The sequence below is a fragment of the Eucalyptus grandis genome, chromosome 1 (assembly GCF_016545825.1).
Source record: "Eucalyptus grandis isolate ANBG69807.140 chromosome 1, ASM1654582v1, whole genome shotgun sequence".
NCBI lineage: Eukaryota > Viridiplantae > Streptophyta > Magnoliopsida > Myrtales > Myrtaceae > Eucalyptus > Eucalyptus grandis.
The window spans coordinates 27,213,217-27,233,248 of record NC_052612.1 but is presented as its reverse complement, the minus strand read 5'-3'; the positions used below and the strand labels follow the sequence as shown (position 1 = coordinate 27,233,248).

The 20,032-nt window shown below is 38.9% G+C and overlaps 1 protein-coding gene across 1 annotated transcript; it reads right to left on the bottom strand.

Moving 5' to 3' along the window:
- Window positions 1-2,088: 2,088 nt before the first annotated feature.
- LOC104435749 (MLO-like protein 6) lies at window positions 2,089-7,778 on the bottom strand. The gene is made up of 15 exons (XM_010048449.3): window positions 7,578-7,778; window positions 7,354-7,411; window positions 6,500-6,777; window positions 5,862-5,978; window positions 5,722-5,782; window positions 4,800-4,888; window positions 4,635-4,709; window positions 4,440-4,534; window positions 4,187-4,236; window positions 3,701-3,741; window positions 3,361-3,534; window positions 3,223-3,258; window positions 3,042-3,109; window positions 2,897-2,957; window positions 2,089-2,762 (listed from the first exon to the last, which is right to left on the bottom strand). Exons 1-15 carry the CDS (start codon window positions 7,698-7,700, stop codon window positions 2,379-2,381), a joined length of 1,710 nt encoding a protein of 569 aa, XP_010046751.2. The 5' UTR covers window positions 7,701-7,778; the 3' UTR covers window positions 2,089-2,378.
- Window positions 7,779-20,032: the final 12,254 nt, after the last annotated feature.

The window sequence follows — 20,032 nt, the reverse complement described above, 5'->3', positions numbered from 1 at the left end:
GTTCCGCGCTTGTTCTCCTTTTTATATCTCCAGAATTTAGTCGCTTCATATTGAATTTTTTCAGCCAGACGAGAGATTGCTCTTGTGGACGAAAAAGGTCCCCCGCTCCGCTTTTTTTCTCCGTTTAACAATTTGTGGCATGATAGGATGCCGGAGATCTTTTCCATCTCTGGAATAATGCGGAGTGATTCTTCTACTTGCAATTTGAATGAACGATTTTCCATATGTTTTGGGCCGCAGGAACCGGAATTGGGGCGGATGAAAATGCGATGAAGATTTCGATCTGTTCGTGGGCAATTGCCTTCTTAATTTTCCTCAAGCCATAAACTCGAAATCCTGTAGGGGCTAAAACCATCTTCAGATGCTTGATATATCAATGTTGAATTACTCCTCTGCATTCCGTATTCTAGGAGCCTGAATAAGTTATCCTCTATGAATTCCAGTTGAGGGCCTCTGGCCTTTCTCCTTCTTCAAACCATGAACATGAATAAGTTGACTCTGTATATGGATTCATGGAATGATATGTGCAAGACCTATGAGAGAAGAGGCTGGACAAACACTACTAAATTTGCTAAGTTGTTCACAATATTCACTTCCGTGCTGTTTGTGGTCGTTCCACATAACTTGTGTCAATATATTGGGTGATTCTTTAGTGTCTTCCACAGTTTCACTTTTTTCTGGAGTTCATATATTCAGTTGAGAGGGTGATTATGATTGTTTACTTGAGCGGCAAGCAGCGCTGCAACTTCATATAGCGAAGGCACTCGGAAAAGTTTGGCTACGTCTGCTGCATTTGAACTGCCGGTGAAAGAATATTGGTTTCCAAAGATAGCAAAAGGAAATCCGAGATATTGCAGATGACTATGGAATTTGTACTTCAATAGTGTGGGCATTCTAACCCAGAAAACTTTTTTTTTTCTTGGGATATGTTCACTAAAAGTCCTAAAACTTATCATGAAACTGTAATTGAGTCTTAAAATTTACAAAAAATGTAATTAAGTCTTAAAACTTGTCAAATTTGTCCATTTAGACTAAAAGAAAATGCTAGCCTAGCCTTTTTTTTTTTCTCTTTCCTACGATGATGTGGGTAAAACATAGAACACTAGGCCAAAATGATGTTGTTTTGAATTTAATTCTAATTTTTTAACCATAAGCTTAATTAAATAAAATAAAAAATCTTCCAAAAAAAAAAAAAAAAAGGCAAGGGTGGAGGCTTTAGCTTTTCTTGCAGCCACAGCCCTATCACTAGAAAGGCTGGCGAGGCTCAACAAAAGCCAACGCAGGTCACCAGAGCCTTAGCTAGGGCTGAGCTAGAGCCTTAGCCAAGGCAGGTGACACTCGCTAATTGTAGGCACGGGTCATGGGCCTCCACCCAAATGTGGGAGAGGGTCGCCAACCCTCATCGAGGGCCACCACAAATGGGCTGGGTGGGAGGCTGCAACCCGTGCCCACATTTGGGGGAGTGCCAAGCCCTCGCTTGTAGTCGGCGAGGATCGTCGTCTCTGGCCAAGCCCCAACAACTGTTGGCACTTTCTAGCAACGAGGGCGAGCGGCAACAAGGGCCTCCATCCTTGCCTTTGCTATTTTTTTCTGTTTTATTTTTTAAAATTTAATTAAGCGTATGGTTAAACAATTAAAATTAAATATAAAACAACATCTTTTTAGCCTAGTATTCTATGTTTTAGCCACATAAGAAAGAGAAAATATTAAAAAAAGTCACGTCAGTATTTTCTGTTAGTCTAAATGGATGAAATTAACGGAATGACTCTATTGTACCAATTTAATAAGTTTTTAACTTGATTGCATTTTTTATAAATTTTAGAATTCAATTTTACTTTTGTGACAAACTTTAGGACTTTCAAGGAACATATCCCTTTTTTCTTTTAAAGAGAAAGAGATGATGTTGTATTTAAGAGCTGGCATTCTTGTTATCGATCTTAGTAGTTGTTGAGGAAACATCACAAGTGTGAAATGCTCGTGAATCGATAAACTGCTTGATAAAATTAGGACATTGCTAGGAACTTTTTCCGTTAGTATGGATCAACTGAGATGGAAACCTAGTAACTTTGGGTTCGACACGTTCAAGGCTAAAAGGCAAAAATGTTCATGACATTCTCAGGACCATTCTATTGTATAGACACGAAATAGAATGGTCCTGTTATTTCAACACTTCTGTCATTACAATGGGTTGTCTACTGCCGATCAACTATGTGTTTTCCTACAAAGCATCTTTACATTCAAAATCTTCGCACTGTTTTATAAGAAGGCATGTTTCGACACAGCTAAGCCTAGACTACTTCGTTTATTGTCTTCTTTGTGTCTTCGGTTTTTTGTACTACATTTTCTGGCCTCTTCTTGCTCTTTCCTACGCTGAACATTCAAGCTTTGGTTCTATTCTCGAAAGAGAAATCCACTGAGCAAGTTCCTATTTCATGTTGAACCTGAATAGCATGTTGAACCCTCATCTCGGTGTCACCACGATCCTCCTTCCGGCGAGAAGGTGAATTCTGGCCATCGGTCTCCCAGCCCTCGTTTCCAAAGTTGGATGTCCTCGGAGTCGTCTGCACGCTGTCGAGCGCTGACTTGTAGTGCTGCAACAGGTGGACAGGGGACATTCCGCGCGATGGAGTTCCAGGCCTACTGGAAAACGGTGTGACTGATCCACGATTTTGCTTTAGGTGCTTCTTCGCACTCTGGTGCCAATTACGTAAAGCGTTGGCCACTCGGTCGTTAAAGATGGTCGGCTTCATGTTTGAGCCCATCTGATTGGATTGTAAGGAAGAGGCAAGTTAGATCATCCAGTCCCATTGCAGAAAAGTAATATCTGATTATGGAAGTGAGAAACATCTTCTACTTAACGGACTACTTGATGAGCAAGTTCGAATGGGAAGTTTACCTGCGTTACGAGTGCATACAGAGGAAGAGTCACATAGCTGCATAATATTTGGATCAAGACCCTGCTCAAACAACACAACGATTATTAACCATAGTGAGTTTTTCTTATAACATGCACCAATGGTACTATGTTAACGAGTTCATACCCCATTGATATCCTGATAATTACATCTTGCAGCTTCTCATGGAAGCATGATCTCAAGCCGAACTCATACTGAAATGGAACATAAAAACACAGACGAGTAAGCAGACGGTTGGGCCTCCAATTCACCAAGATGAAGGAACAAGTTGTTCCATAAAGAGAAGAAGATTAGCACGATGACTAACCCAAGTCCAAGCAAAGAAAGCAAGCTGAAAGGCGTTCTGTGAGGACCAGAGAAGTTAAGCACCAAAAGTGTCAGCATGATTTTTCCATGCAGAAATGACTATTCATGAGATGAGTCGATTGAGTTTCGGGAAGTTGACCTGGAAGAGAACGAAGTGGATGAGGTAGAGCAATATTCGGGGCCGGTTGAACCAGAAGAGATCATCTCCAGGCTTAACCACTGGTGTTCCCTTAACAATTTGTCCTTTCTCTTGGATACTCAGACCCATCTTTGTTATTATAACTTGCAGTTTAGTCCCCACCAGTAGAATGATCTGTAAACATGTTAGGCAACCGTTAGGCTGTTTCGTACCCGTTTGAAGGTCGATTAATTACTGTCCAATAGAGTGCTCGCAACTGAGCTTATTGGGTTTTTCTTTGAGAAGTCTTGAATTCTCTATTCCACACAAATTGAAAGGAAATGATGGGAATTAGGCTTACAATTAGGGGAAGGAAGGGTAACCACAGATAAGAATATGATCCTGTCAAATATGATAAAGAGAAATAAGATTGTCAAAACCAAGTTGCAACTGGGAAGTCAAACATACCCTATTAACTGTTTAATTAAAGTGAAAATTCACTCAAGGCCCAAATGTTTATGCACGGAACGCAATCAAATCCTAAACAATTCAATCAATGCAACCAACTCCAGATCCTTTTTTTTCATTCTAAAGTGAAAATTGTTCTTAGGTCATTTGCTATCCGTAATTGCCCGCTAATATCCAGAAATTGCTTGTGGGGCAATTGGAGAATTGATGACCGGAATCACTTAATTCTGCTTTTTGTGTTTTGGAATTAATGGAACCAGTTGAGCAGTTTATGACTAGATTGTACTCCTTCAGTCAGGCTTTGCTTTTCCACAGTAAGCATGAAATTAGATTTCGAATGGGAGCTAAAGGTGGAAATAAAAAGACTTAATTTGGTTACCATGGGTGTTGGAGAGCAGGAAGAAGATGGCAAATAACCAGATTATTGGGCTGCAAAAGGAAGAAAATAAGCTGTCATCTGCCAAAGCAATCAGATAAGTTCTTTTGACTTTGGCAGAGCAAAGTCAACAGAAGATAACAGAGCTGTAATTTGAGGACCTTGACCTGGTTGTTCAAGCTTGGAGACTGCAAGTTACAACCAAAACCACAAAACTCATAATGAACTGCTGAAAAATGTGAAGAACTTCGTGTACCTTATCCCAACAACAACTAGGAAGTCCTCTTCAAGTGTTCTCTTGATGTATTTTTGAAAATCGAACTTCACATGGCTTTGAGGGCCGAGATGAGCCTGAGAAGTTCAGTAACAAGAAGCGATGGTCATCTGGTAAAACATTTCAGAACATATGCATAGTCAATCAACTGATGTAACGTAATTAGACGAAACTCACAATGACGAATCCATGGCGTAGCGTTAAGTAATCAACCTTGGGGACCGATCTAACAAACTGCCTAAAGAAACATACCTGCAAATCATGACATGAAGCTATGATCAAATTCAGTGCTCCGGCAAAAGCAAAACATGTTGGACAAAATAGTATTTATGAAATTCTTACTATCCAAAGCAGGATCGTCGAGTGGCTCCAGAAATTCAAGTGCCTTCTCCCGAACGAAGTGTCTCTTGCGAATCTAAATCTCTCTGGGTCTGTGTGCAAATTGACCAGACAATATTACCATTGGACACTAACCAAGCTGAATCACTGTTTACAGTTTAACGGATGAAAGTTTCATACTATGACTAAACGGATTTTTAATTGATTTAAATTGTAAAGTCAGAGGGCACATATACGAGTAATAAATGAGGCCTCGATTTCTTCTAAATGTCATTGAGGACCACGTGTAAATTCCTTAGGGATGCAATTATTACATGATCCTACTAAGATCAGACAATAGCAATCTGGCTTTGTCTATGAACCTTTGATAGATGAAGTAACATGAGATTAGGGCCTTCTAATTTCATGTATGGAGGAGGATTATAGAACTTGGCAACACCGTGTCTTATGCAAATGTACATATAATGCCCAGAATCAAAAGTAGGTGGATCAGACAAATCAACTCCATCGAATCTCAATATCAATCAACATTCATGAATGAGTTTAAAACAATTTGATTGTGCAAGAACCCAAAACACCTTGCAGGCTTGAGTTTGACATTTTATGGAGATGCATGATAAAGGTAATTGATAAGCATAATTTGATTTGCACAAACTATCATGCCCCAGCAACCTCATGCCTAAGTTAGAAACATTGTCAATTTGATATTGCATTCCTTCAGTGCAGTTTTTGGTCCGAATCACATGTCTATGATCCCTTTTCTCTCCCTTTTACTGTTTTATTTGAAGTTATATGGTGACTTAGGAGTCATTCTTCGGAAATTTTAACACTCTGGTTCGAGTATCCATTTTTCTTATCAAAACTTCAAGTCAACAGAGAAGAAAAAAGGTCGCCATAACGTGCTAAATGAGGTTAAGATACCTACCATGTGCAGATTGGTAGTCAATTGTCTTCGTTTCCTCCTCCCATGCCTTCCACTTTCTCATCTGCAATGACCCAAAACACAAAATCCTTATTGGAATTTTCTTTTCTTCATCAAACTTTTTAATTAATCCATGCACATACCTTGGCACTACCCAAGGCCAAGGTAATTATACAGTAGAGCACGTGGAAGACCGCCAACACAAATATAAATATGTGAAGCTGGTGAATCCCATCTTTGGACACAAACGGCACCTTTCCCTGTAATAACAGCATGTAAACCGCGCACATTTACATCATTGCATCATGAAAGATCATCGAACATAAAACATGTCATCTGAATAAATGTTCCCCCATCAATTTGTTGTTACATTCTTTCAGCTGGCCAAATTCAACAGTCTACACCATGTCAACCCCGAAAATAGTTTAAAAAGTTGAAAATATAGAGATGGGTGGAAAAAGAAATATCCCCTAAAACAGCTTGAGCATCCACAATACTAAATTATTATCATAAGTTCAGAATGGACTTTAAGGTTGGAGGTTTTGAAGCTTTCTCTTAACCATGTCAAACCGGAAAGTAGTTTGAAAGTTGAAAAAATAGCGTGGGTTGACCACTTAGCAGCTGCAATGTGACACCAAATGAACCCTCCGTTGGTACTAAACTATGATTTTTATTGTCTTTAAGTTAGGAGGCTTTGAGACTTTGGACTTCTTGAAACTAAGAGAAGCCAAAGGAAAGGAATCAATGGCAATATCTTTTCAAAGGCAAATAAGATGATTGCCTTGGAGGAACATTTGTCATATCCAGCAGCAGCAGCTAAACCTCTGCGAGCATTCTGGTGGCCAAAAGCTTGTGTGGTGTCGGAGAGGCTCAGGAGGAGCCGTCGTCTTCCTCCGTCATCAGCGTCTTCATCTTCTTGATCGTCTGTGTTCAATTTGGACTCCAGTTTATGACTGCATGGATGCCAAGTGGAGCCCAGCGACTCCGATATGCATATGCCTGAGATGGGACCTTGCCCCACTGTCAGCATCAGTGATATGAAGCCCAACAGCATGAGTTCTGAGAGTGTAAAGCACAGTTGTGAGTTCATATAAGCAAGGCACTAACGATATATATTTCTATAAACACAACTGCAGATTTGACCTGATTATAAACATCTCCAGTCACTACATAATTAGCTGCATCTTTAACTACATATATCACATAACTAGCTCAACAGGCTCATATTCCAAGCTTTGGATCTAACTTGGACAATTTTGTTTCAAAAAGAAAGCGAACATCATCCACCGGTACAACGACATTCTCTATTTTATGCCACGATTTGACCAATGATCGTGACTCAACTTTTCACAAAGTTGATTGATCGACAATAATTATGGAAGTGCGCGACTCAAAAGTTCAAACTACTGCACAAGACATTTAGTCCACGTGTCATGACGGCTTGAATTCTTAAATCTCTGCCTGTTCATGGAAAAGCATTATTGGTCGGTGACAGATGCTATCAAGACGTATGACTTCTCGGTTAACGTTTGCTGAAAAAGGCCTTTCCTAAAGACCGGCAAACCACCACTGAAAAGCCTAAGCCAAAATGGTCTCATTTTCACACGGGAGAGGGATTTGAGAAGTAGAGGAGACCTGATTTTATCTTCTCAAGTGCTTCGTAGAGAGCTTTCTTGTGCCTCTTCGTTAACCACTGCAAGAATGCCGAGCGATGGAAAGAGAGAATGGTAAGAGTAAGCAATGGTCTCTGTCATGAACTGATGAAACCCAATGTATTACTATGCGAGAGAGAGAGAGAGGCTTCAAGTGAATACTTCATATTTTACCAAGCTAGTCTTAACGTGTGTATTCTTTCCTACCTTGCCGATCAAATGAATGATGTACTCGATGATAATAGAGATCAAAACAAGCACGAAACAAACAACCGCCACAGCCCAAGTCGGCGTTTGCTCCAGCGACCCTCCTGCTGTCCCTCCTGCCATCTCTCTCTCTCTCTCTCTCTCTCTCTCTCTCTCTCTCTCTCAAGAGCGTGCTTAAATTTAAAGAGAGAGGAGGAGGAGAGGAAGAGAAGTTCTTTTGATATGGGCGGGTTCAAGAGAAGTGAGGATTGATCAAATATATAGGAAGGGAATGGAGGAGGAAGAGGAGGGTATGGAGGCAATGAAGCAAAGGAAGACTCTGACTTGAGAAGGGAACGCTGCGACTGTCCAAGTACCATCCTCATCTTCCTCTTTGTCGTTTCCTTTCATTTGACTCTGCAAATTCGGAAGTTGAGAAAGCTGAATTCTTTGACTGCTTATACCTAGGAAAGGTGACAACTGGTGTAACCTTTGAACCCCCTACCGAACTATGTGCGAAATGTCCAACCGATGCCACTGTTGTAGCAAGACAAATTCATCTTGTCTGCACGTATGTACGTGTACTAGCAACTATTAGTATTAACGGCACTAATACTAGAGCAATTCATTTATCAAGTGGTCGCATGAACTCCTCTTCAAATATTAACGGTGAAGATGTTTTAAGCCGTTAAGTGGTAATCTACTTGCCACTTGGAATAATAATTTTTTGTAAATCAGTTTTCGAATGCATAGCAATATTTTCCTTTATACTTCCACCATAATAAAAGATGACATCATTACTAAATAGACGCTAGAGCCGGCCATAAAGAAATTCATGATGAATTCGGTTGATTACATAATTATAATTGCTCAAGTATTTGCAAACCCTAGGTTACATGTAAAGCAAACCCACAAATTATCTCATGAACTCTCATAAAGAACTTACTTAGAGGATTCATAAGAAGAAAACACTAGCATTAATCTTGTTTGCTCTATTTTGTAGCTTATGAAAATTAGTTGAAACCAAAGTTACAAATCGCGTGTTTTCCAATTTTGTGCGACACTTCTCCCTTGCTAAGCCGGGCTCCCGGCCTTGAATGGTCGAGCGCTCGCCCAATGCTGCAATCATGACTTAGCCTAGGTCTTTGGCACGAGCTATCGGTCTCCTACCTCCTCGCACCACAAGACCAATTACATCTCTAACCTACTTCGATTTTCAGGCTCGAGCCGAACTCCAAATTTGACAAGAACTTTGTGTCACAAATTCAACAGAGTATCTTGCTTTTGGGATAAATGTACGCGAGGGTGATCGAGAGAGTTCATGAAAATCAGCCATCAATCTGCCATCAGCGAGCATTAGCTACCTCCCCCATTGTTACCTATCCGTTAATAAATGACAATGACCATAGTACAAGTACTGAAAATCCATCGAGCCCCATACAACCACTTGGCAGAAAAGAAAAGAAAAGGACTTGCCAAAATGATCTTTTTGTAAATTTTAATTAGTGATACGACATCATAAAAGCTACGAAGCCAATAGCTATCACATGTACAACTTGCATATTTACGAATTAGTCACATCAATGAACTCCTTCGCTTATTGCATTTCCAAGCTGTGTTTTTTGGGAAATTAATTTTTTCCATTTTTTTTTTTGTAATCATAGCTAGAGAATGTTATACAGCAACTCCTTTTAAATTTATCATATCTCAAAAGGTTCATTTAATATGTTGCCGGATACTTTTCATTTGATAAGTGATTATTTCTGAAGAAAATGAACAAATAAAGTGAAAGATGCTAAAAAGATATTCCACATACATAATCACATGGTATCTATAAGAATGTTACACAAAAAGATGTTCTACATGTTCGACGATTCTCTACAAAATTTCTTTCTTGGGGAAGGTAAGTTTTTTTTTAAAAAAAGAATTATCTTTTCTAGGAACTGTTTAAATACTATTGCCAAAAAGAAAAAAAGAAAAATTAATCACAAAGATGATGCAAGTGCAATCGTCCTTCCTCATATCCTTTGCTCTTGCATTCACGTGTCTTTATTGACTTCAGTTAACTGTTGCGCTAATTTGACTTCTGATATGACTTCTACACGCCGCGTTCTCATGGAGATAGTCCTTGGCTCGGGGCACCAATTTTGAATTACGGATTTAACCTCCGATTAATAAGTTTTTCTTCCGTCTACTTTTGATGAAAAAGACAATTAATCACATTGGTTATTATCATTAAAAATTCCAAATACGTATCCAACGTCATATTTATCCCAAACTAACTCCCATCTTGAAAAAATCTAAAATTAGTACCTCATGTCAAGTTTATTCCAAACAAATTTTTATTTTATGAAAAATTTTAAAAGCCATACACCAGATCCAAATCTACCATAGACATCGATTCCAAACTGCTAACAAAGGATAGATTCAGGTCAAAGGCACTATAGTTTTCGCAAGACGAAAATTAGCTTGTAGGAAATGTGCAATGAAGTACCAATTTAGGATTATTTGTGAGATGAAAAATTAGTTTAAGGTGAATTTGTCACGTAGTATTAATTTGGGATTGTTAATAGCATTTACAATAGTGTTAAACTACTAGCATGTGGTACGCAATTGAATTAATCTGATGAAAGAATAAATTTAAAACATATCGACCGCGTTGAAACTCGTTGCTATTCCCCCGTATGTCCACACGAACTGGTCTAGCTTTCAGAAGAATTCAAAACCATGTTGACCGAATTAAAAAAATAAAAAAACTAAGAATAACCAAGGAAATGCCAAATGAAATAATCAATTTGCAATTACTTTATTACATAATGTTAAGTGCCGGTAAATTCCGTCTAGAAGAGGGGGCCAGTTCTAGATGAATTCCAAAACATATATATAATAATTTATCTAAGCCCTATCACTTATGTGACTCCATACATCATAATCATAACAAAATCGAAATATTAAATTACCAAGAATCTGTCTCCTATCACAATAACGTCAAACATGTTGAATCGGGTACGAGGCAATGTGTGATAAATCACAATTTTTCAAATTGCCAATATTTTCTTTTCCCCGTATGTCTCGTGCCAGTCAAAACAGAAGATTAGATCAACCGCACAACTCCTGAATTGGCACGTTCCCTTAGTCCCACCGCAATTGGAAGAGGAAGAAAAAATTGACCAAAATGGCGATGATTAATTCAAAAGGTGAACGACCGTTGGCATGACTCCAACAGTGCTGTTTCATTCATGAATGTATTTGATTGAAAAGGCATCATGAATGTTCTTGAAAAAATAGGTTTTGCGTGACATCCTCCATTTATGGGGAAACCCCTTTCATTTCTAGTATTTCACGGGGATAAGACATTGGGGGATCCAAGGTGGGATCCTCACCCTCACCCCATATGGGGATTTTGGGTTGTGGCAAAGAGCCCCGTGGGAAAGGGTTTTAGGGAAACTCCTTCCAAGAAACCACGTGAACAATTTAAGGACTTGCTCAAGTCTCAAAAAGAGGCTCTTCTTGTCCCTTTCAAGAATGTTCACTGGTATTACCACGTTAATGGGAGGCCCCAATTCTCGAACTTTTTGGATCTTGATTTGGACTCCATTCAGTCGTGTTTCTAAACATATCCTTCAATGCTCCCTAAAAAATTTACTCGCCCCATTCAGGTCGAAAAAGAAAATATTATCTCTACCTTTGAAAAATTATTAGAACTTCACACAATCCCAAACCGCCTACAGCGCACGTGTTATGCATGTGCCAAAAAACTAAAGGAAGATTTTATCAACCTCCAAAAATTTTAAAAATAAATGGATAATTTTTTAAAATTTTGTAAAAATTTTAGCGACAATGAAGTTTGCTAAATGAATGTTGATTATGAAAAGTATTGAAAAACATGTCCAGTTTGATTTTCAACTTTGAAGACGGAAAGAAAAGGGCGGTGCCCTATTAGAGTTAGTGGAGATCTTTCAAATCAATCATATTGGATGGATAATCATCAGCGAGATTAGATTGTCAATAACCTATGTAGCATCGACACGGACACGTGACACGTGACACGACACGATACGACACGTCATTTCTTAAAAATAGATAATTTCGACACGTTCCGACACATTATATATTAAATATATTTTTATATATAAATACATAAATAAATAATAATAAAAATAGCCTAGAATTAATTTACACAAAAATATTAAATAATATCATTCATTATTTTAATTTATTACAATAATACACAAAACTTAGAGGAAAAAAATATTTTTAAATAAAAATGCTGAAATGATATTTTTAAATTTATTTATTTATCATATATAGCATTTTTTATTACTTCTTTCAGAATAAAAGACTTTAAAAAAAAATAAAACAATTCTAAAAAAATAAAACTGAAAGAAAAAAATTGACCCCATGTGTGTATATTTATAGCAATTTTATTACTTCTTTTATTACTTCTTTTGTGTATATTTATATTTTGACCCCTCAAGTATTAGAAATTTTTAAAATTGACCCCGTGCGTGTCGGAATCGCGTGTCGGAATTCTGGACTCGCGTGTCGGAGCGTGTCGGAAAGAGTTGACCACGTGTCGGAATTTTCGACACTCGTTGACCGCGTGTCGGAGCGTGTCGGGACGTGTCGGAGCGTGTCGGACACGTGTCGGAGTGTCGGACACGACACGAAGGGTTCCGGAGAGTGTCCGTGCTACATAGTCAATAACTACCTTTCGGTATAGAGAGATGCTATCAATTGAACATATGACTCCCGACAATATCATATTTGATGATTGGAACTTCACTGGAATTCCATTTATTTCGCCAAAAAAATTTAAAAATATATATTTTTAAAATAATCAATACCTCAAAAATTTTAAACTATTAAACTTATGATAAATTTATCTAAAACCAATCTTTTAATAACGAAAAATCACAAACTAATACACTTGTAATAAATTTACTTTATGTTGACTTTCCTTAAATTTTATAGTCAAGTTATTGAGTTGAATAACGCATGACAAATAACAAACATACTGATTTGGTGTTTTTCTCTCGATTTGTCATAAGTGTAGAAGTTTGTGATTTTTCGTGGTATTGATCACTTTCAAAAAAATATTTTTCAAATCATTCAATTTTCATAAAATAAACAAAACCTAAATTTGGCCATTAATCATCAGTTTTGTCCTTACTAGTTGCATGCATGGAATTCTTTAGAGCTTTATCACGAAACACATCAAGAGAACACACAATTTGTGGCATTATATAGGTCCCATTTGTTTTGCGAAAAATAGATAATCTAAAAAATATTTTCCCAAACACGATCACCTATATCGTTTATAGAAATGAATGAATAACAAATATTTTCATCATCTATGAAAATGTTTACACATAAATTGTTATCATTAATGAAAATATTTTCCATTAATTAATTATTTTAAGCGAAATAAGTGATCATTTTTAGTTTCAAAAAATGTTTTTGAAATCATTCATTTTTCTGCGAAATGAACAAAGTAACGATAACACTTGTATAATCACTCACAATGAAAGATTCAGTGGAGATACCGATTATTCGTGATGATAAGCACATTTTTCGCCAATTTCGCCATTGTTAATTTTGCGCAAAAACCACGTTGGTCATACTTCGTGAATTGACCCTAAAATCTTGCCACTGATGCTTTTGCTAGTCCTGTGCTTAACATATATGGTCCATCATAATGCAAAGTTTTAAATTTTAATGACTATTTGATGTGGTTTTTGATTTTTCGTTTCAACTTTTGTTGAACTTTTGATTTGATATAATTGAAACATGATATCTTTTCAGATTTTCCAAATATAGAATTTTGTTTCAGCTCAAATTACGCGCATATAAAGCCTAAACCGGCTTTGTCTTGATTCAAGTACCCTAAATTCAAAAACTTCAAATTCACTGAGTACCTATTACTTTTGAATTAATAACAAAATGATTTAGAACGATATGGAATCGAAACGGGTTCTTTTAATCTAAGCTAAATATTTGGGTTGAATTAAAAGAAAAATGTTTTAAAACCGTTATAGCCAATGAATTTCGAATGTTCATGTGTCTACCTGCCCACATCTTTTGTTTCAAAAGATTAGTAAGTGATCTACTCAAAACAATAAGCTCAGTTTGTCTTGGTCTAAGATTACAACTCCGTTTATTTTGCAGAAAATAAATAATTTTTAAAAATATTTTCCTAAAAATAATCGTTTGTATCACTTAAAATAATAAGTTAATGAATGATGTTTTTATTACTGAAAACAATTTATATCTCAATATTTTCATGAACAATGAAAATATTTTTCGTTTATTTTTTTCGTAAGCGATATATAATTTAGGAAAATATTAGTCGAATCATTATTTTTTGCAAAATAAATGAAACTTAAGATTAAAGTCGGACTTTCTGGCCTAGAAGCCACCATTTTTGCAAGCGTGATTCATGCTTAACTTGGCATTTCCTTGTGTGTGATTTCAGAATTTCAAAAACTTCCCTAATACCGAGTTTGGAGCCATCCACCGGAACATGGGAGAAGACATCGCGGGCTAGTCGAGCTTGTTCGGTTGCGGTTGCAACAATTTGAAGAGGATCGAGTTTGCTGGTTGAAGATGAATCGATTGCGCGATTTCCATATTTGCCATACCAGATTGACAAGAAACTCCATGCCAGGTACACTCTGCCCTACATTCATATGACTTGCTAGCCATTCATCTAATCGGTGAATTTCTGTAGGAAGAATTGGTATATGGATCTGGGAATGAGACCACACTTGTGATGTCCATGGACATAGTAAAAATAAGTGTTCCAAGGTTTCTGGTTGTTGAGTTGAACAGAGAGAGCAGATAGGATCAGCACAAATGTTTCTGCGGAAGAGATTGTCTTTAGTGGGCAATGCATTCTGGTGTAAGGACCAAAGGAAAAATTTAAGTTTGGGGGGGATCTGAAGTTTCCAGAGTTTTTTCCAGAGGCTCGGTGGTGGTTGATAGGATGAGGAAGCTTTGTTTAGTATAGAAGTATTTTGATCCTGTCGAAGAAAACTATAAGCACTTTTAACAAGATATATGTACCACTAGCCGTGCACGGCCAAATGATATGATCACCATATACCGAGGTCGGATTGGAATCTTCATAATTTCAGCAATTGTCTCAACATCAAAGAGATGATCTAGTAATGGCCTATTCCATTGATTTGATTCTCGGAACAATCGTGATCGCAACTCTTTAGGTTCGTCGACGCTGCATTTCCTCTTAACTTACCCGTCGGAAGCCAACACGTTCTCGAATCTTTATTTTAGTGCCATCTCCTATCGACCATTGGATTTTTGATGATATAGTGTCCCGTCCCCGCTAGGAGACTCCGCCAACCCCAAGAAGGCTTAGAACTCGGTAAGGCCTTTAAAAAAATCCTGGTCGATAATACAAGCCTTTAAATAGAGTAGCCCATAATGAAGTAGGTTGTTGCAATAGCCGCCAGGCCTGTTTACCCAACATAGCTTTATTGAAGTCGACAAGGTCTCTAAACCCAAGTCCTCCCAATTCCTTCCTAATCTTCAGTGCCTCCCAACTCTTCCAGTGTATTCCTGATCTGTTACTATCATTTTGCCACCAAAAGCGCGCAATTTTCCTTTCGATACTTTTGCAAAACGACACAGGGATTTTAAAAATTGACATAGCATATTGGGGGATCACCTGTACTACACTTTTTATCAGAATCTCCTTTCCACCTTTCGACATAAGATGTTCTTTCCATCCATCTAGCTTAGCATTGACTTTCCCTAGAATCCACGCAAACATATCACGTTTAGATCTTCCCCAGTCCGACGGAATACCTAGGTATTTACCGGTTTTGTCCAAAGACGGGGATTAGAGTTCTCGTGCCAATCTAATTTTAAGAACATCTGGGCAAGGTTTGCTGAAAAAGATGCCAGACTTATTTCTATTAATTGCCTGTCCCGTTGCAAGACAATACTGATTGAGGATATTGGCCAATTCTTGGCATTCCAATACTGACCCATCTAGGAAGAAAATAGCATCGTCGACGAAAAAAACAAATGAGTCGAGTTGGACACCACCTGTTAAGCTGTATACCTTTTAAGTTTCCCATCCGGACAGCTTGGTGAATAAGGGTAGTCAACAGATTTGCCAATAGAATAAACAAATAAGGGGAAAGAGGATCTCCTTTGTCGAAGGCCACGCGTCGGATGAAAGTAGTTCAGTTGTTCCCCATTAAATTTGATGCTAATGGATGTCGTAGTGATGCACTGCATAACCCATTGTACCCATGTGGAGTGAAAGCCGATCTTGAGTAGATAATCTCTGAGAAAGTCCCATTCAACACGATCATAGGCCTTTTTCATGTCCATTTTGACAATAGCCTGAAATTTTCGCTTACGTTTTCGTCTTGAGTTGATGAAGGACTTCTGTACAATTAAAATATTGTCTTGTATCTCGACGTCCGCTTACAAAAGCACTTTGTTCTTTTGAGATGAGATCAGGAAGAAGAGGTTTCGGTCACGTTGGCTAGCACCTTGGATATTATCTTGTATGCATAGTTGCAAAGACTGATAGGACGGTACTGGTCGAGACCTTCTGGAGTGGGAACTTTAGGCACTAGTGTTAGATTGGTACGGTTTAGCTCCGGGGACAAGATACCAGATTGAAAAAATAGCTGTACTGTAGAAAATACCTGATCTTCTAAGATATCCCAGTGATGTTGATAAAAGAGACCATTAAAACCATCAGGACCCGGTGCTTGAGTTTTCCCCAACCGAAAAGCGCTTGTTTCACTTCCTCACGAGTAACATTTGAGATGAGGTGATCATTCATCACGAGAGGTTACCATACTGTCACACTTCTCTAGAATTGGTACATAAGCTCGAGAGCCTTCGCTTTGGTATAGCTTGGAGAAGAACTCCCGATTGTCATGTCTTTAAGACAATTGTCATCACGGACCCATTGTTGATTGTCATCCAAAGAACATTCGATTCTTTCTATTTCGTGTTGAATAGTTGTCGCGTGAAAGAATTTAGTATTTACGTCACCCCACCGGGCCGGTTTATCCTTGACCGCATAGCCCAATACTGTTCCTCCCGTTCCACGCATTGTGTAACTTTGCTTTCAATTCATGGACTAGCTGTTTGTCGTTGGAAGGATGGGTCTCGATTTGTTAACAATTGCAAGCGTTGTTGTAGATTTGCAATCTGTTCATGCGCTTGAGAGAATGTACTTTTACTCCACTGCAAAAGAGCCCTTCTAACCTGTGTTAATTTATATTGTAGGGTGTTACCCCTAGCTGGAACGGAAGACCAGGCTTTGGCAATGACATTCCGACAGGTGTGGTTCTCTAACCAATATGCTTCAAATTTGAAGGTCTTGCCAGCACGAGGTTTTCTAACTTCAGTATTTAGCACCAGGGGACTATGATCCGATCCAACTGCAGGTAAAGCGAAGACTTCAGCCTCTGGAAATAAGATTCTCCAATTCTAGGTACAAAGAACTCGGTCTAATCTTTCTTTCACCAGCTCAAAGTTTTGATTATCTGATTTGCTCATTGAGGGCCTTCAATAAATTGGAATTGGGCCCGTTCGGATCTTAATGGGATCGACTTTCGAATGAATAAAAATCTGGACAGATTTGGATTAGAACCATTCAGGCTCAACTTGCATAAATCGACTTGAACGCCCTTTTAATTTGATTCGTATGAGTTCTAAAAATTTCCTCTTTGTTCAAACGTTAGGGAATCTGAGTTCTAAATGACTTTTAAACCCCTAATGTTGTTTACATGAACAGGAACCACATTGACGACTCGTGGCGGTAGCTTGGGGCACGAGCTAATGTTCTCGAAGAGGGGGAGGGGTTTTTTTTTTTTTTTTTTTTTTTTGGGGTGGGGGGCGGTCGAATTTTTGTGCAGGGCTGATACTCCTCTGTGTGAGCTCGGTATATTGCGCACAATTTGATGAGGGTACAGGGATGGCGGATGTGTTTTGAGTAACAATGGCGTGATGTATGATAAATAAAGGATAGATTACAATCGTCACCAGAGTCTAAATGACGCACCACGGGCCAAAGATAAAGATCGAGATTGATGAGATTCAACCCCAAGGCTCAAGGGACAAACCACCGGTAAAGATAAAATAATTGTGGATATGGAAGCCTCACCACCAAGGCCTAAAGGACCCACCATCAATTAAAGATAAAAGACTTTTTGGCTCACTACTAAGGAATAATCCACTTTCTAGAGATAAAGAATTGGTATAGTAAAAGCTCACCACTAAGGCCTAAAGAAGAATCCACCAGCAACTTACTCTGCAAGCTTTCAGATTCCCGGAATGGATCATCCATTTGATAATGGTGTGTGTGAGAACACCCAAGTTTTCAATTTCTATTAATGGCGAACTTCATGGCTTCTTTTCCGGAGGTCGAGGCCTTCGCCAAGGGGACCCTTTGTCGCCGTACCTCTTTACCCTTGTTATGGATGTGTTCTCAGGGATTTTAAATTCCCGTACTTCGGTGAAAGGCTTCAAATACTTTTGGAGATGCAAGAAGGTAAAGCTGACCCATCTTTTCTTTGCCGACGATGTCTTTCTCTTTTGTCAAGCTGATTGGGTTTCCGCCACGATCCTCAAGAGAAGTCTTGATATATTCTCATCTTGGAGTGGGTTGCTTCCGAACAAAAATAAGAGCGAGGTGTTTCTCTCAAGAGGCCCTATTTCCATCAGAGAGAATATTCGGCTTGCATTTGGCTTTCAGGAAGGTCGACTCCCAGTCCGGTACTTAGGGGTGCCCATCATTACTTCAAGACTTGGGAAAGCTGATTGTGCTTCGTTGATTAATCGTATTACCACAAGAATTCAATCGTGGGCTCACCGCTTTTTATCCTTTACTGGAAGGCTTCAACTTATAAGGTCGGTACTGCATTCTATCCAAGCCTTTTGGGCTAGTGTTTTTTCTCTGCCTATCTCTGTTCTTGATAGAATTGAACAACCGCCAAGACAGTTTTACAGGAATGGCACCTCGCTTGGCCGAGGCGGTGCCAAAGTATCTTGGGATGACATTTGCCTCCCAAAAAATGAAGGTGGCTTGGGTATTCGGAAATTGAGAGACTGCACATACGCTTCCTTGCTTAAGTACATCTGGTTTCTCTTCACCGATAGAGAATCTCTCTAGTGTCGTTGGATCCATTCTTATTTTTTAAAGAATGACAACTTTTGGAACTCCTCCACACCCACTACGTGTTCATGGGCGTGGAAAAATCCTTCAACTTCGAAGACACTTTAGGCTCTCTTTCTTTTGGAAGATTGGCCACGGTTCCTCTGTTTCCTTATGGCACGACAATTGGCTGGAATGTGGCCCGCTTCTCTTACTTATCCCGCCGGACCTTGTGGAGAGCTGTCGCCTTCCAAGCTATTCTGTAGTGGCGGACCTTTATTCTCCCGTGGGTGCTTCTTTGAGAGACTTCCTCGCAAATATGGGAATTACTATACCCATTCTTTCTACGATTCGACCGCTTCACCCGACAAGAAGATCCATCGGTTCGTTCTCTGTTGCCTCCGCCTGGAAATACATCAAGGTTAAAAAGAATCGAGTGTCTTGGGCTTCTCTTATTTGGGACAATGACCTTGCACCCAGATTTCAATTTCATTTGTGGTTGCTCGCAAAAAATAGGCTGCCAACTCAAACTCTCCTTCTCTCTCATGGGAGGATTGAGTTCTCTGTTTGTGCTTTTTGCTGCTCCATTCCGGACTCCGTGGACCACTTGTTCTTTGAGTGCACAACGTCTACGACTCTTGCGTTCTTTTGGGCTTCTAGATGTAATTTACCTTGGAAGAACAGACTTTGGAAGGACAACCTCTCTTGGGCTCTCAAATTCCTATCCGGCAAAGATTTTTTTCACAGTATTGCCCATTTCTCTTTTGGGGCCTTATGCCATTTCATATGGAAAAAAAGGAATTCTATCATCTTTCGAGGTGACTCTTTGGCAATTCCAGCCATGAAGAATCACTTGATCAAGGTTGTGAAGGATAAGGCTCTTGTGTTCTCTAATGTCCCGCCTACTCCAAGAAACAAGCGACTCCGGAGAAGTTGGGGGTTCGATCCGTCCATCTTCAGCTCGGCATCCTTTTCCTAGCTCTCCTCCATCTCTTCAATCTTTGGAGGGGTGCCTGAGGGTCATTAGTCTGTTTTTTAATTGTAGTTCAGCCGAGTAGTTGCTGTTATGTTTTTCCTTCTCTCTGTTTCTTTTTGATTCGGCACCCTCACACTCTCCCTGCCCCCACAGTTAAAGTGTGAGTTACGGTGCCGAATTCTTGTTCTTTTCTCCAAAGTTTAATATATATTCTTACCTTTTACCCAAAAAAAAAAAAAGAAAAAAAAGAAAAAAGAATCCACCAGCCAAGACTAAAAGGCTTAGGATGCACATAATAACCATTTTGTTTCTCTATTTTTCGATTTTCCCTTATCGAGAATAGGTTTAAAACAA